This window comes from Oryzias latipes, chromosome 19, assembly GCF_002234675.1.
Source record: "Oryzias latipes chromosome 19, ASM223467v1".
Taxonomy (NCBI): domain Eukaryota; kingdom Metazoa; phylum Chordata; class Actinopteri; order Beloniformes; family Adrianichthyidae; genus Oryzias; species Oryzias latipes.
The window spans coordinates 17,421,274-17,437,625 of NC_019877.2; the positions used below are offsets into that span (position 1 = coordinate 17,421,274).

General features: G+C 42.4%; 1 protein-coding gene across 1 annotated transcript in view; it reads right to left on the bottom strand.

The window, feature by feature from the left end:
• The window catches only part of LOC101172720 (1-phosphatidylinositol 4,5-bisphosphate phosphodiesterase delta-3-A-like), a 31,245-nt gene extending 23,068 nt beyond the window's left edge, over positions 1–8,177 (bottom strand). The window contains exons 1-9 of the mRNA XM_004086843.4: positions 8,091–8,177; positions 4,587–4,642; positions 4,397–4,508; positions 2,852–3,080; positions 2,594–2,723; positions 2,297–2,522; positions 1,947–2,148; positions 1,579–1,723; positions 1,362–1,514 (exon numbers count right to left, since the gene is read on the bottom strand). Coding sequence (XP_004086891.1) covers positions 1,362–1,514; positions 1,579–1,723; positions 1,947–2,148; positions 2,297–2,522; positions 2,594–2,723; positions 2,852–3,080; positions 4,397–4,508; positions 4,587–4,642; positions 8,091–8,160 — 1,323 coding nt within the window. The 5' untranslated portion in view covers positions 8,161–8,177. The remainder of the gene's footprint in view (positions 1–1,361; positions 1,515–1,578; positions 1,724–1,946; positions 2,149–2,296; positions 2,523–2,593; positions 2,724–2,851; positions 3,081–4,396; positions 4,509–4,586; positions 4,643–8,090) is intronic.
• Positions 8,178–16,352: the final 8,175 nt, after the last annotated feature.

Consider the following 16,352-nt stretch of genomic DNA (forward strand, 5'->3'; position numbering starts at 1 on the left):
GGTTTATTCAGACATTTTTCTGGTCTGTCTGAAGATTCATAACCCCTGTTGTTAAAATAAAATACGTCCAACACAAGATGCCTTCAGCTCTCATCTGTTTGCCCAGCTGTTGGAAAAGACAAGTTAAAAAAAAACATTTCTTAATATATTTTTGGGAATTTTCTGTATTTATTTTAGGTTTACAATGTGCCTTTCCAAGTTTCAAACTGTTAAATAATCACTTTTTTTTCCAAATTTATAATCTGGGTCTTTATTTACTTTAATCTGATACTCATTTGATTTGGTTCCCACTCTGCAGACTTGTGTCAGAGTCAAGGCAGGACAGGTTAATACATTGTTCCTGGTAGTCTGGCCATTACCCAACAGGGAAGTTTTGTTACTATCAGTAGCTGTGTTTACATGGACACAAGTAACTGGAATACACACCTGATCAGAATAAAAATGTAAACAGGCCATTTGGAATACTCTGACTCCATCAGACTTATTTGGAGCAGAATTTCCTAGCGATCGAAATGGGAGGGTTATTATATCCTGTAGTTTCGTGGTTGCGAGCAGGGGAGGGTGCTTTGTTACAGTGTGCGCTCTGGAGCAGGCTTCGGACCGCAGTCCATCCGGCTTCTGTGGGTGAGCCAGCTGCTGGACTCAAGAAAACGTTATTTCTCAGGAAAACTGTGTCTCTGAGCAGCTTCAGAACTGTGTGTGAGCCGCCGGAGGCGGCTATTGAATGCGGAACTGCCCCTATGTGCAGTCCTGAGAAACCATGCAAACAATCACATGAATTTGTGTTACCAACAGTGTCCAGAAAAAATAAAAGCTGATGTTACTCCCACATATTTACGTACGTGAAGATGCACATTGCAGCATTGACAGCACTGATTTTAAGTACATCCAAAGCTTAAAGCTGTTGGCACGTATTAGCCTAATCCTAACCCTTCTTAGGTTAGGATTAGGCAATTAAGTACTGGTTGTACGTAATTTAGAAAATTATTAGTGAACAGGCAAGTAAAAATAATGAAACTAATAATAAAAGCACGTTTAGAAGATCATCTCACTCTATGCCACAGCTTTGTTTGTTTCTAACAGAACTCGCTATTTCTTCTTTTAGGACTGTTTCCGGGATTTAAGATAGTTTTGTGCATGTCAAAATGATTAATTCTGATTGAAAGTTTGCCGTATGTAAACTTTTGTTGCAATCGGATAAAGTTTTTCAGGGCTCATGTAGTTTGATCTTTGATCCTATCAAAGACAATTTGTATATAGCTAGCGTTTAGATATGTGTAAATGGGTAAACATCGTCACTGCTCTGAGGATTTTGTAAATGAGTTAATGCCCCCTCCCCTGTCTCTATGGGCAACACACACCTCTGGGGAAGGAAGGCATTTGGACTTCTCTGTGCTGAGAGGCCGCTGCAGTAGTTTCTCCCCAAGAATGGAGCGCAGGTGTCGGGCCATAACAGCTTGTTGTTCCACAGAGCAGTGGTTCTCCAGAGAGAGGATCAGAGGAAAGGGGGACGCCTGCAAGGAGGGGGTGCATCAGCAGCTGCTCATATTCATTTCCTGTCTTACAGATGTCACTAACATTGAAGGCGTTCTCATTGATGGTATTGATGACTTCAACAAAGGGCACTCTGGAGGTCAGGGTGTGTCCATGGTAGATGACAGGCTCCCCTCCATCTCCATCCCAGCAGTCTAGCTCTACACAGCGACAGCCATGGTTCAGAGCTCTGAAGGAACAAAGAGCCAAACCATCATTCAGAGGAGATGCAGCCCTCAACCACAGATACAATTCATTAAAGCTACGGTACAAGCTTCACGTTTTTTGTTTCATCTCGATTTTCATTGATAAATTTCACCTGCATACTTTTTTTGATCCGGCGCTCCTCTTTCAGGTATAGGAAGTCCTGAAGCATAAAGTCAGATTATGTTTTCTGACCGGTGAGGGATTACCGTATGTATGGCTCCGTGCTGCTGTCCCCGGTCATCTGGTCCTTGATAAGGTAGGTGTTGTGAGATGAAGAGATGAAGTAGTGAGCCAATGGCTGCGTCATGTCCTGGTAGACCCGGGCGTGATCTGGATTTATTACATAGTTCTGCTTGGACAGCATGTACCTATTAAACCCATCAGGGGTCATCAGATGGCTCTTCTGGGCTGCAGTAAAAGACAAAGATGTTGAGCAAGCCTGTCAATCAAATCAAATCAGATCAGATCAATCTTTATTCATATAGCATTTTTCATACTTAATGTAACACAAAATGCTGTTGGAACTGCAGTTGAATCAAAACATTACTTATCCTACCCCACTCGTTGAGCTCGTAGGTAAGGATGAGGCTCTGGGCGTGAGTCACAGAGCAGTCCTCCTCCTGCTCCTTCAGGAAGTCCCTTAGGTCATCAGTGGAGAGCACAAAGCCGTCGGCCGAGTGGTGGTTGAAAATTGCGTCCAGTTCTGGTCTTCGTAACAGCTCCCTGCAGAAGACTCTAATCTCTTTATTGTCCAGGCGGCCATCAGCGGAGCGATCACATTTCTGACGGAGCAGAACTACGTCAGGACAAAGTATCTTTCACAGGAAAGCAGTTTCACATAATGCTGATGTACCTGGAAAAGGCTGCGGGCGTACTGATCGCTCTGGTCCACGTTGATCATGCGCAGCAGTCTTTGCACCTCCTCGTAGCTCATCTTGTCGTCATGGTTCTCGTCTGCCCGGTTCAGGTAAGCATGAATCCAAGTAAAAGGTCAAGGAATAATAATCTCCTAATCAGAAAGGACAGATTTGTAACCATGAAAACACAAATTTCCTCTAAAGGCTTGATCATTTCACAGAGGAATGAACAAAGGCAAGCAGGAAAAGGATATTGGTCTAGTTTCTCCTTGTGGGTCATTTTGTCCATCCGCTCCTGCAGGGTCCTGATGCCACGGACCCACTGCTGGGCCTCCTCCTCGCTCTGACACAGGAGGACTAGACTCTTGCGTGGCCCCTTGAAGACCACAGTCAAACCCTGCTTTGTGGATTCTGAGCCCATCTTGTGGCGCACTGTCTCCAACTGGCAGCCTTCACGAACACACTCTACGTCCATGATGGAGACTGAGGAGCAGATAAAGATCATTAGAAAAGCAGAACTCTGTCAGCGAGGTTTCCTTTCTGAAGCTCCTGCACTGATAAGTAAACAGGACCTGCACATTAAGCAATCCAAACCAGAGCAATTAAATAAGATCATTATCCATAGTTCACTGTGGAGGAGTTGAGTCTTATATGCCAAACACCAAATACTTTAGGCAGATTTTGGCAGATCAAGCTGGATGAGGAAAGACAGACAAGTGAGACTACCTGATATACAGAGAATACATTCAAAGCAATACCAAACCGAAATGTACCGAACCGAGCCCTATGAATTTCTGAATTTAACCGAATTGTGATTTTAGGCATATCGTTACAACCCATACTATTTACAATTCAAAACTTTATTAAAACTGACGTTTTTTTTACCTTTGCTTTATGTAAGTCTTTAAAAGTTTAATGACCTAAAAAATCATGGAGTCTATTGGCATTAAAGTTTGGTGTGAATGCTTAAGGCACTAACAGCCCACTCTCAGTGGTCACGGCTTGCCCCATATGGAGAAGGCCGCATTCCGTCGCATGCTCATTTTTAAATCTTCGTTCGGATTTCAGTACAAAACTTGGTGTGCATCTAAATTTAAAATATTGACATAAATATATTCAAATAAGGAAACATGAAATAAAATGTCTATGCTCATTCTCCTTCTATCAGGGCCTTATTTGTCTGTGGAAAACAGTGATAGAGCTAGAAGATTGTATGTAGGAGGGGGGCAGAAAAATTTGGAAGGGTGGCAAATGAGAACAGCAAAGTTGAAAGCCATTACAAGTAAAAGGATTCAAAATGCATATATATATAAAAATGACAGTCAAAACATAATATTTTCTTTTAAAAATATTGCTTATTCTCCCCTAACTGCTCTTGAACGTCTGCATTTTGATTATCAACTTTCAAGCTTTTTGCTGAAGCTGGGGACCAGCAGGTTCTGAGATAAACTAAAAAGTCCAGATCTAAGGTCCTTGTGAAGCCACAGATCTTTAAAAGATTATTATGATTATTGTTTATGTTCAATAAACTTTATCATAAATTAGAGGACAGCTTCCACTTAGACATGTTTGTTTCTGATCTTTTTGTGACCACTTACAGGTTTCTGTGACAGTTTGCACCTGTATTCTTCACCTCCATCTTCTTCAAAGACAAAATAAAGTCCTGCCCCTCCACACCTGCCCTGAAATCTGTTAACCAACTCCATCCTTTTTTTTATAGTTTGATTGCAATATGGCCTCAGCATTGACTCTCAGGTGACACACGCGTATGTGGTAAACGGCAGAAACAGACGCCTTACAGGTATGTTGCTCTTTAGCCCGGTTTTTTAATTTGTGTGACTGGCACCAGATAGTGACTCCATCCTCCAGCAGCCGCAGAGTCCTGTGCTTCTGCCGATGTCGGGAGCGAACCTTAACGAGACAGAGGGACGGATTAGATCTCCATCTATCAGGACCGTGCTCAGCCTAACAGAGCTTCACTGTCTGTACCTTCACCATGCTGGAGCCCTGCAGCATCTTCTTCACATCCTCATCCTCCTGGATTCCTGCACAACAAGACATGCTGTCAGCCCACTTACAGTCAAAAGGCCAAAAGTAGTTTATGAATCAGAACAGTATCATAAGAGGCCGCAACAGAGGTCCTGATGCAGAACACAAGAGAAACATCAATAATTTGATAGCCATGCAACCTTAATAAAACATGCATTCAAAATTCATGTTTGTGTTCTTTTAAACTACATTCACACCGTCCTCAGCAATGTGGGTTCAAGTGACCACTTTCTACGACAAGTCTATGTAAACCTGCATTCAAAATGTACACACTCAAGCAAAGCTACGCAACTGTTTTGGGGCTCTAAGTACTAAACGTGTTACAAGTTAAACCAGGTCCAACTTTAACCATTCCAAGACTCAGATTTGGTACTAAGGTCTGGTTGGCAATTAATATTTACAGATTGTGTGGAATTATATGACACCAAGCCTTTAGCGCATTTTTAAACGTGTGTCACATGACTGGTGCGTACATAGCATTAGAGGGCTCTTGAATTATTGCTCCTCCCGAACAAGAATGTATCATAATAATCCTCGCATTTCCCATTTACATGTTCAATCACAAATGGAGCAAACTGTTAATGAACTTTTAAATTCTTTTTTTTCAACCCCTGTGCTATCCAGGCACTTTAACATTGGGAGTTGAGTCATCTAAACCCACTAGACAGTGCGCTGAACCTTTTTTCTTTAATGATTTGTGATCTTCACTGGTGTCCATGGATTACATGAAATCCTCTTCACCTTTATCCACCTTTGTCATGGTAGTGATAACACATCAATGTAAAGGTGGGGTCATAGGGTAGCACAAGGGTTAATATTTCACCTGACAAACAAGAATCACCCTGAAGTAGTTTGTGTGCACTTTTACTGTGAACGCTGCGGGCTAATGTCTACTGCTGCGCAGCTCATGCTATCAATTATCGTCATTTTCCAGGTAAGAATCAATTCTGTGATCTTTTTTTTTCAGTCACATGATTCTGAGGGTGTTAATTTGCTAAAAGTGTTAGTTTGATAAGATGATTGCCGCTATTTTAAACTTGTGCATGCGCATTAGAAACCCGACAAAGACGAACTTCCTTCACATGAATAGCCATTCCTGTTTTCGGTGACAACATGACAGAAGAAGCTCCGAGCCAGCCTGAATGATGCTGTGATTTATACAGTAATTATATGGAATCAGTGTTGCTAAAATATACGTAAGATTGAAATCAGTAAACAAGTTAATATAGGAAACAATATAATTAAAGTGCATTGTAAATTTTTGAACCATCTACTGACACTTAAGTGATGAACTTTAAAAGTACATAAATCTTAGTTAAATTCAAATGTGTTATTTCTGCAGGTGAATGTTTTGAAGCGACGTTCCAGAGAAGTTTGTGCTGTGCCAGAAGAATGGATGGCCACCTTAGTGTATTCAGGGGAAAATTTACACAAACACAACATAGGAATCCTAATAAGAGAGCAACAGCCCCCTGCAGATGGTGCGCACAGACTTAGCAAGACCAATAGCAAATGAGTCTATTGATGGATACAAATATGTACAGACATTTACTGTTGACTCCTTGAAAACAGAATTTGTGTATTTTTTGAAAGCAAAATGTGATGCACTGCACACAACAGAGACATTTTTAACTGATATTTACCGTTTTGGGAAAGTAAAATGCATGGGATCTAGTAACGCTAGGGGGTTTAAATGCACAGACTTTCAAACTTTGTTGAGGAAAAATGGTATTAAGCATGAGACATCAGACATCAAACATTCACCTCATCAGAACAGCACGGTCAAGAGAGGCTGGCGTACTCTTTTTGAGATTGGCAGGTGTATGCTAATCAAAAGTCAGTTACCCAAAACCCTGTGGAACTATGCTGTTCAAAAAGCAGCTGTAGTGCAAAACAAATGCTTTAATAAGGAAACAGGAAAGACTCCTTCCCAAATGCTAACAGGAAGAAAGCCAGACAGACCTGTCAAAAATGCAAAACTTTTGGTCTGCCTGTTATACATACAAAGAGGACAGGGGAAAGTCTGATTCAAAGTGTGACCGAGGATTCTTTGCTGGTTGTGACAAAAACAGTCCAGCCTATTTGGTTTATAATCCTAACACTGAAAAAGTTCAGAGACATCAACTAGTCAAATCTGTGAGCAAGACGAGCGCAGAAAGGCAAATACAGACAGGTGAAGTTGAACCAAATGATTATTCCTGACACTAACACACACAAAGTTAACAGAGACGTCAAGGAAGTTCAGGAGCAAGCAGTAAAAGACAAAAAATCCCACAGAGACACATTTGATGAGTATGACCAAAAAGAGCCAGGTGTGGTAGGTGATGCATGTGTCAGTGAAAGATACCCTACAACCTTGTAGGTGAAAACCCAGTCACCTAAAGGATTTCGTAACTGGCACAACTAAGGTTTATAGTCACATTGATAACTGTTGTGGAGCAGTATGCTGTTTCCCACAAACATTCAAAGAATCTGTACAACACTAGATTAAAGCCATGGATGAAGAAATTCAGTCATTGAGAGAGAACAACAACCTTTACTAGTCTGCCAAAGGGCAGGAAAACAGTGTGAGGTAAATGGGCATATTCTGTGTAAAGTGACATTGATGGTAAAAGCACCAAGCCAAATTTGAAGCTAAGGGCTACGCTGTAAATAACATTTCAAGGGTGCAGTAAATATGACCTAAAATATGGGTATGAATTCATAATAAAATCGGTGAATATCATTGTGAAGACTATTTGAGTTCACTGCAACAAATTTTGTAAATACTAATCTAACAACATTTGTGGAAAATGAACATTCAAAAAAAAGTAGATGTATTCAAAATAAATAAATGTTCAGTTAACAAAATAAATCATTTCAAATGTTTTCATTTTAAATAGAATTGTCATCAACTTCTTTGAGAATGAACTACGAACTTAAATTAGTTTAAATAATTGCAATAATTATAGAATTTACTAAATTGTATTAGAAATCCACCTAAACTTAAACAATTTACCTAAACAAGCAGAAGTGGTGTTTAGGTGGATAGAGACAGATTGACTGACAGCGGGATGAGCGGGTCCGCGACACAACCGTCAACCTGATACTACGGTAAGTACTAATATTTACTTAGCCTCCTTAGTTTACGAAGCCAAGCATAAGCATAAGCATACAATATCAATTCATTCAGAAATGAAATATGTCTCTCACGAACATATATTTTCACAGTAAAAACTAGTTTGCTCATCAATTTCCTCTCTGATTAACATTTGACTTTTATTTTATTGGCTATATTATTGGCTTTAATTTTTGTTTTTTATGTATGAAAAAGACTTACAATTCTAATATCCATAAATAACAGCGTGGATACATGCGCACTGACTGACGCAAAGCCTTTTCTGCTTTCAGGAAAACATAACGGTCACTCGAGGTTGCGCACGCGCGGCACACTCGAACCCTTACCTAAGTTTCTCAGGGGGTCTATGGCCGTCGTCCCGGACGTCCCGGCGTCTTTCTTCCTGGCTCCCAGCATGGCGCGTGATCGTCGAAGACAGGAGCACAGAGGAGGAGACCTCTATGTGCGTGAACCTTTATCCTGCGAGAGGCTCCAGGAGCGCGCACGCCCATTCCTAAACCCGATGACGTCACAGAGCAGGAATTGAGGGGGAAAAAAAAAACTCAGCTGTACGTTATTGTACGGAGCCATCCAGGGGCCAGTGGTTAAAAAGAAAAAAATCTGATAAACTGGATTAGTAAGCTTTGTTGTTTACATTGGGACCTCCAAATTCTTCTATGGATTTATCGAGACCAATCATCATCGTGCACGTAATCGGCCGATTAAATAGTATGACGTCATCATTAGTCGCAGACGACCGAACAAGCCTGCGACTAATGATACGTCACACGTAAGAGTGTGACGTCACTGATAGATGCTAACAACATTTAGTCATGCTAATAACAGATTTAGCCGTGTATCAACTTAAAGCGGAATAACCATCAGCCTTTATTTTTTCCTGACCCGACTGGTAACACAAATTCACATGATTGTTTGCACGGTTTCTCAGGACTGTTTATTCAAAATCCGTCTCCGCCCATCCCAAAACCCGTCCTCTGTCTGGAAACACAAATCTCCCGGGGAGACACGGTTCTTTTGAGTCCGGCAGCCCTCTCACACAGGACAGGCGAACGGACTGCGATCCGAAGTCTTCTCCATTGTGCATGCAGTAACATTGCACCCTCCCCTGCCTGCAAACACGGAGTTAAAAGTCCACAGTGCTCTACTCAGAGACATTCATGTGCACTGTGCGCACAATTGCGCAAAAGTACGACAAGCACAGTTGATTAATCTGTACGAGCACAACTGATTAATCACCATTTAGTAATCCGTGCACAATTTATCCGATTTTTTTTTTCTTTTTAACCTCTGGCCCCTGGGGGGTTCAGTATCATTGCACACGAGTGAGTTCTGCAGTTTTTTTATTTTTTAGCAAGACTTATTTTTGTTTTACGTGAAAATTAATTTTGTTTGACCACCTGCATGGAAATATTCAAAAGCTGTTCTCCATCCTCCATCTAGTAAATCTTTATTTGCTTCAAGGGTCACATTAGATATTAGGCTGGCTATTCAAGGTTTAATTCTTTACATTTCTGCAAAAAAACAAAAAAAAAGCTTTTATTCTGACTGAAACCACTAATGCAGAATGTTTAATACGTGCATCTTTACATCAGCTGAAACAAAAGTGGATAATGGAGCACCCAGAGCCATCACCCATCTGCTAAACTGAGCCCCAGAGGAAAGAAATACAGCTGATCCTCTAAGAACTGCTGTTGATCTGGAAGGACTGAGATCTTTGAAGCCTTTTAGTCTCTTTAAATTTCAGATGACTGGTTATGTTCACCTGCATTTATTGGGCAAAGACTACTTGAAGTATTATACCCAGTGCAACCCAAAATAAAAAAGTTGAATGTACACATTTTTAAATATACGACATACCTAAATGAACATCTTTTAAAAAAGTGATTTTTACACATGTTTGAGACAACCTATACACATATAAAACATATAGGAGTGATTTCTTTAATAGTCTAAACTTATTCATCTAACAAGGTTACGTGTATCTACATATATATATATATATATATATATATATATATATATATATATATATATATATATATATATATATATATATATATATATATACACATATCTAATCCACTGTAGTATAGATAATGTTCCTGAATTCATGTGAGACAGACAGGCAGAGAGAGCGGGAAAGAAGAGAAGAACTGGAGATGAGCTAGCTGGAAGATTGAATAAGATCTGTGTCAAATAAAGAAAGATAAACTGAACTAAACGACTGTTTATTTGAACAACACAACACCCACAATTTTTATCCAAGACATTGAGATGGAAATGTGTTCATTTATCAAATCTTTTAAAACATATTGATTTCAGATAATTAAAAATACTTGGATATTATACATGACTTACACACAATAACACTGAGTGCTGCTTATTCAAATTTGGCAGTTAAATATCAAACATTAAAATCATGTTATGGTTATTATATCAAATATTTTAAAATATATTTATTCCCACCATGTATGAGTCCGCAAAATGGACTCAAAATATCATAATATAGAATCAGATATGGAATATTTTAGATGAGCAGCTGTCATTCTGTTAATATTGGAGCATTACTGGTGATCTGTAACCAGGATGAACCAGGTCAGTCACTCTGATCCTTCAGAACCTCAGATGAAATTCAAAATGAACCAGAAACCATGAGAGACCTTTTATTTATGTACTCAAGTTTTGAATTTATTTTATGTAGCTTTAATTAAGCAGCATTTCATCCCTGCCACCAGGAGGCCAAAGTTTTGTTTTTATGCTCGAAAGAAGACAACGTGTTGTGGTATGGGCATGTAGATCCCGTGGCCAGTTCTAATAAACCTGTTCAATTTGATTAAGCTTAAGTGCCTCCATAAATTGCTTTGCTTCGAGTTCAGCGCAGTGATGCTGCAATAATCCAACAAATCATGGGCCCAGAACGAATGCAAAGGCGCTTGTTGTTTTATTGTCGATAGAAAGTTGCGATGGACAGTGTGCTAAAGGCAATCTAGCTTTATGGATCAACGACAAACAAGTAGGTTACCTCCACTCATCACTCAACTCTTAGGGTGAAAGGAGACTGTTTTGAAAAAACCGAGGGGTGAGGCCATGGTAGCAGCCATGGCAAAAAAATGCTGACGCGTATGCTGAGAAGATTCAACTGGTGGACAACAAAAGCCTGTCATTAATTATGAGGGATGCGTCCGTTAATAAAAGAGATGCACTGAAAATTTTGAGAGGCTACCATGCAGGAAGAGGAAAGGCCTGCATTATCAGCCTGTACACAACACTTACATTGCTTAACCCTTGTGCTATCTTAGGCACTTTAACATTGGGAGTTGGGTCATCTGGACCCCACTAGACAGTGTGCTGAACTTTTTTTCTTCATTCATTTGTGATCTTCACTGGTTTCCATGGATTACATGAAATCTTTCCAGCTTTATCCACCTTTGTCATGGTAGGGATAACACGTCAATGTAAGGGGTGGGGTCATAGGATAGCACAAGGGTTAAGAAATGGAGCGAGTAGACGGTTACAGATTACGTCATCAGAGCTGAGGCTCTGGGCAATGTTAGACATTTGCAGATGCCCTGCTGATTGCTATGGTTCTAAAATTGGAAACCATTTCCAATACATGTGACTCATAATAAGAATGATATGACATTTCCTGAATTCAAAACAGAGTTGCGCAGTTATGAAGACACAGAAAAGTTAATGTGGCAGAGTCAAATGTCAAAGTCAAATGTCAAAGAACAGGGCAAAAGCACATCGAGTCAAGCGCACATAGTAGAGGCTACAGTGATGCAGATATTAAATGTTGTAAGTGCAGAACAAAGGGCCACCGAGCAAAAACATGCAGGAGGAGAAAGCGGTGCAACCATTGCAGGAGCAGCACACACAATGATACCATCTGTAGACATAAAGGCAAACAGGATGGAGCAAGGAAAGTCGCAGATGAAGGCTGCAACGGATCTGGAGCTACACTTGCAGATTACGCCTTCCGGGTTACAAATGCAGACATCAAAAGCCAGCAGCAACCAGCACGTTGCATTGAGGAGAAGGGCCTGATGGTCAGCACTGGAGCTATACCTCACACATCATTAATATATTGCCAAGTTCAAGAGTTTTGATGAGGAAATGTTCCTGATAGATAGCACAGGTCAGCAGCACAAACAACCCTGAGATGAGCGTTGTTTACTCCATCGTATTCCCAAGACATTTTACAAGTGAAGTCAGCTACAGCATCAGGAGCTACAGTCCCTTTCAAACAAGGATGAGATGTGTTAACCCATTAAGAAGGTACTAACTTATCATTCATGTGCATGACAAGTTGTATTCTTAGCAAACTGAAGTTGAGGATGATAATAAATGTAACACCTGTCACGATATGCAGACGTGGCATGAGATGTTAGGTCACTGCATCTATGAGGATATACTAAGGTAGCAAAATGTGGTAGATGGGATGACTGTTAAGGGCAGAACAGATAAGTCTGACCACAAATGTGAGGTGTGTATTTAGGAGAAATTTATACAAACACAAAATAGGAATCCTGATAAGAGAGCAACAGCCCCCTGCAGATGGTACACACAGACTTAGCAAGACCAATAGCAAATGAGTCTATTGATGGATACAAATAGAGCCATTCACTGATGACTCCTCGAAAACAGAATTTGTATATTTTTTGAAAGCAAAACGTGATGCACTGCACGCAACAGAGACATTTTCAGCTGATATTTCCCCTTTTGGGAAAGTAAAATGCACGCGATCTGATAACAGCTGGCGCAGTCTTTTTGAGATGGGCAGGTTTATGCTAATCTAAAGTCAGTTACCCAAAAGCCTATGGAACAATGCTGTTCAAACAGCAGCTGTAGTGAGAAACAAATGCTTTAATAAGCAAACAGGAAAGACCTCTTTCCAAATGCTAACAGGAAGAAAGCCAGACCTGTCAAAAATGCAAAAATTTGGGTCTGAATTTTGTATATAAAAACAGGATAGGGGAAAGCTTGATTCAAAGTGTGACGGAGGATTCTTTTGATATTGTGCCTCTGTCAGACTCCTCCCCCTCTCCTCTCCGCTTGGCTGCTGATTCATCCCAGCTGCGACCACTTACCTCATCACCTCACCTGCCTTCTTAAGGAGCTCCTGGATCATTATTCTCCGCCAGTCCGTTGCCCCTGATGGAATCCATAACCACGAGTGGTCGCCAAAATCCGCCTCAGCCATGACAGAACGGACTGGCCATAATCCCGACCCAACTGACCCAGAAGGACTCAGACTAGCCGTTTCCCAACAAGGCATTATGCTGGGACGTCAAGCGGACGCCCTGTCACAAATGGCTGCAGGCCAGCAGGACCTCTTTCATCGCCTGGATGGTATGACAAAGACCTTACATGAAATAACAAGTCAATTTTCCCATGTTTCGCCCGCCACAGCTCATGCTCCCGTCAACCCAGCTTCTTCCGCTTCCGGATCACTGTCCGCCCACGAAAATATCCAACTCCAACCGGAACCCTTCTTCGGGCATGTTGAAGCCTGCGGAGGGTTTTTGCTGTAGTGCCAGTTGATATGTCAACAAGCTCCCAGTTACTATCAAACCGACCACAGTAAGATCACACTCATTATCAATTCTCTGCGAAATAAAGCTCTCCAGTGGGACCAAGCCTTTCTCTCTGCCAATCCTATCACTCACCTGTCTTATGAACATTTCCTCAGCGAATTTCGCCTTATATTTGACCAACCTCGTAAGCAGGAAGAAGCGACATGATGGCTACTCGCTCTCAAACAGCGGAGCAGACCCGTTAGCGATCATGTCATCGAGTTCCGGATCTTAGCGGTGGAAGCTGGCTGGCCCGATCTGGCTCTTAAAGGTATTTTTTACCAATCCCTGAACGATCAAATTAAAGACCACCTCTGTTCTCAACCCGAAGCACGCTCCTTTGAGGAGTTAGTCTCTGCAGCTCTTAGATCGGACATTAGGATACGAGAACGTCAAAGAGAGCGAAGTCATCCACCAAATCGTCTTCCAAAGTCCGCCCACGTTCCACCGATCGAACAGAGCATGATCACCGAGCTCTCCGTTCCCTCCAAACCCCCGGATGAGCCCATGCAGATCGGTCACTCCAGGCTGTCTGAGGAAGAGCGTCGCAAGAGACGCGAAGTTGGAGCTTGCTTCTACTGTGGGACTAAAGGCCACTTAGTTTCTGTTTGTCCACTCCGTTTAAACTCCCAAGCCCCTCGCTAGACGACAGGCCGCGAAGGGAGTTCACAGCCACAGATTCTGGTAAAGAATTTTTGTTTTTACCTGTCAAGTTATGCCACGATCTTCAAGTTCATGATTTAAGGGCCCTCATCGACTCTGGGGCTGAGCAGAGCTTAATTGGTTTTCATGTTGTTAACCCCCTATTACTCACCGCACCAAGCCCATCTTGCTAGTCACGTCAGGTAACCATGGAGAATCTATCCAATTTTTCATCACTCAGTCTGCCCACACTCCCATTGTGTTAGGGTTCTCCTGGCTTAAATTAGATAACCCTCAGTTCAATTGGTCTCAGGAATCCATCACTCAATGGAGCCCTTACTGCCTCGCTAACTGTTTATTATCCGCAGTACCTTGTGTGACCACCCCTGACCCAGAGAGTCCAGTTTCCATAGATTTAACTGCTAACCCGCAGTGTTACCACGACTTAAAAGCTGTATTTAGCAAGACCAAGGCTAGCGTTCTTCCTCCTCACAGACCCTATGATTGTGAGATTAATCTCCTGCCAGGTACTCCCTTACCCAAGGGCCGACTGTTTAACCTGTCTGGTCCCGAAAGAACCGCTATGGAGCAATATGTTCAGGAAGCTCTCGCTTTGGGTCACATTCGACCTTCTTCCTCCCCTGTGGGGGCGGGATTTTTCTTCGTAGAAAAGAAAGATAAAACACTCAGGCCATGCATCGATTACCGCAAACTTAATCAGATCACTGTCAAAGATAAATACTCTCTGCCATTAATCACATCCATTTTCGACTCAGTTCAAAAAGCCCTCATTTTCACTAAGCTTGACCTCCGCAATGCTTATCATTTGGTTCGCATCAAAGATGGCGACGAATGGAAGACTGCCTTTAACACCCCCCTTGGGCACAATGAATATTTGGTCATGCCCTTTGGCCTCACCAATGCCCCGGCAGTCTTCCAGAGAATGGTCAATGACGTTCTTCGAGACTTTCTCAATCGTTTCATTTTTGTGTACTTAGATGACGTACTCATCTACTCTCACAATCAGGCCCAGCGCGAACATCCTGTGCGTCTAGTACTCGAGAGATTACTCGAAAATCAGCTTTACGTCAAGCATTAGAAATGCGAGTTCCATGTGGCTACCGTCCAGTTCCTAGGTTACATCATTGAGGCCGGCTGCATTTGTCCTGACCCCTCTAAGATTGAGGCGGCCACCAACTGGGCACCTCCTGAAAATCGAAAGAAACTTCAACAGTTCTTAGGCTTCACAAACTTTTACAGACGTTTCATCAGAAATTATAGCAGCATCGCCTCCTCCCTCACTCGTCTTACATCCATTAATCGGCCTTTCATCTGGTCCACGGAAGCTAAACAAGCCTTCGATGAGCTTAAAAACTTTTTTGAAACCGCACCCATCCTCATCCAACCTGACCCATCTCGACAATTCATTGTTGAAGTGGATGCGGCGAACTCAGGTGTAAGGGCTGTCCTCTCCCAAAAGGAAGCCACCACAGGCAAATTGAAACCTTGTGCCTTCTTCTCGCGCAAACTGTCACCAGCAGAACAGAATTATGATGTCGGGAACCAGGAACTACTCGCCATCAAGCTGGCGCTGGAGGAATGGCGTCACAGGTTGGAGGGAGCCGAGCAGCCGTTTATTGTATGGACCCACCACAAGAACCTGGCCTATCTCCGCTCCGCCAAGAGGATCAACTCTAGGCAAGCTCGATGGTGTCTCTTTTTCAACCGCTTCAATTTCACGATCACTTACAGACCCGGATCCCGTAATGTCAAGCCTGACGCCCTGTCCCGGAAATACAGCCCTTCTGAACACACCCCTTCCAATATCCTGCCGTCCACCTGCATCATCGGAGCCCTTACTTGGGATATCGAAAATAAGGTACTCCAAGCCCTGAGTAACCTCAACAACCATCCTCCTGTCCCCAGAGGCACCTTGTTCGTTCCGCCTGAACTGCGTTCAGAGGTCATCACCTGGGGACATACGTCCCCAGGTGATGACCTCTGAACGCCTGCCATGGGGGAGTGCACCGGACCCTGAGTCTCATCTGTAAGAGGTTCCATTGGCCTGCCATGGAAAAAGACGTGCGGGAGTACATCGCAGCCTGCTCCACATGTGCCCGGTCTAAATCTTCATCCTCTGCTCCAGCAGGTCTGCTCCATCCCCTTCCTACTCCCAACTTACCCTGGTCTCACTTGGCCATGGATTTCGTCACCGGTCTTCCCCAGTCACACGGTAACACAGTCATCCTCACTGTTGTTGATCGTTTTTCTAAGATGGCTCATTTCATTCCCCTTCCTCAACTCCCCACGCCCCCACGTTGTCCCATGAGGAACCACGTGATGTCTCCTCTAGTGATATAACTCATTGGA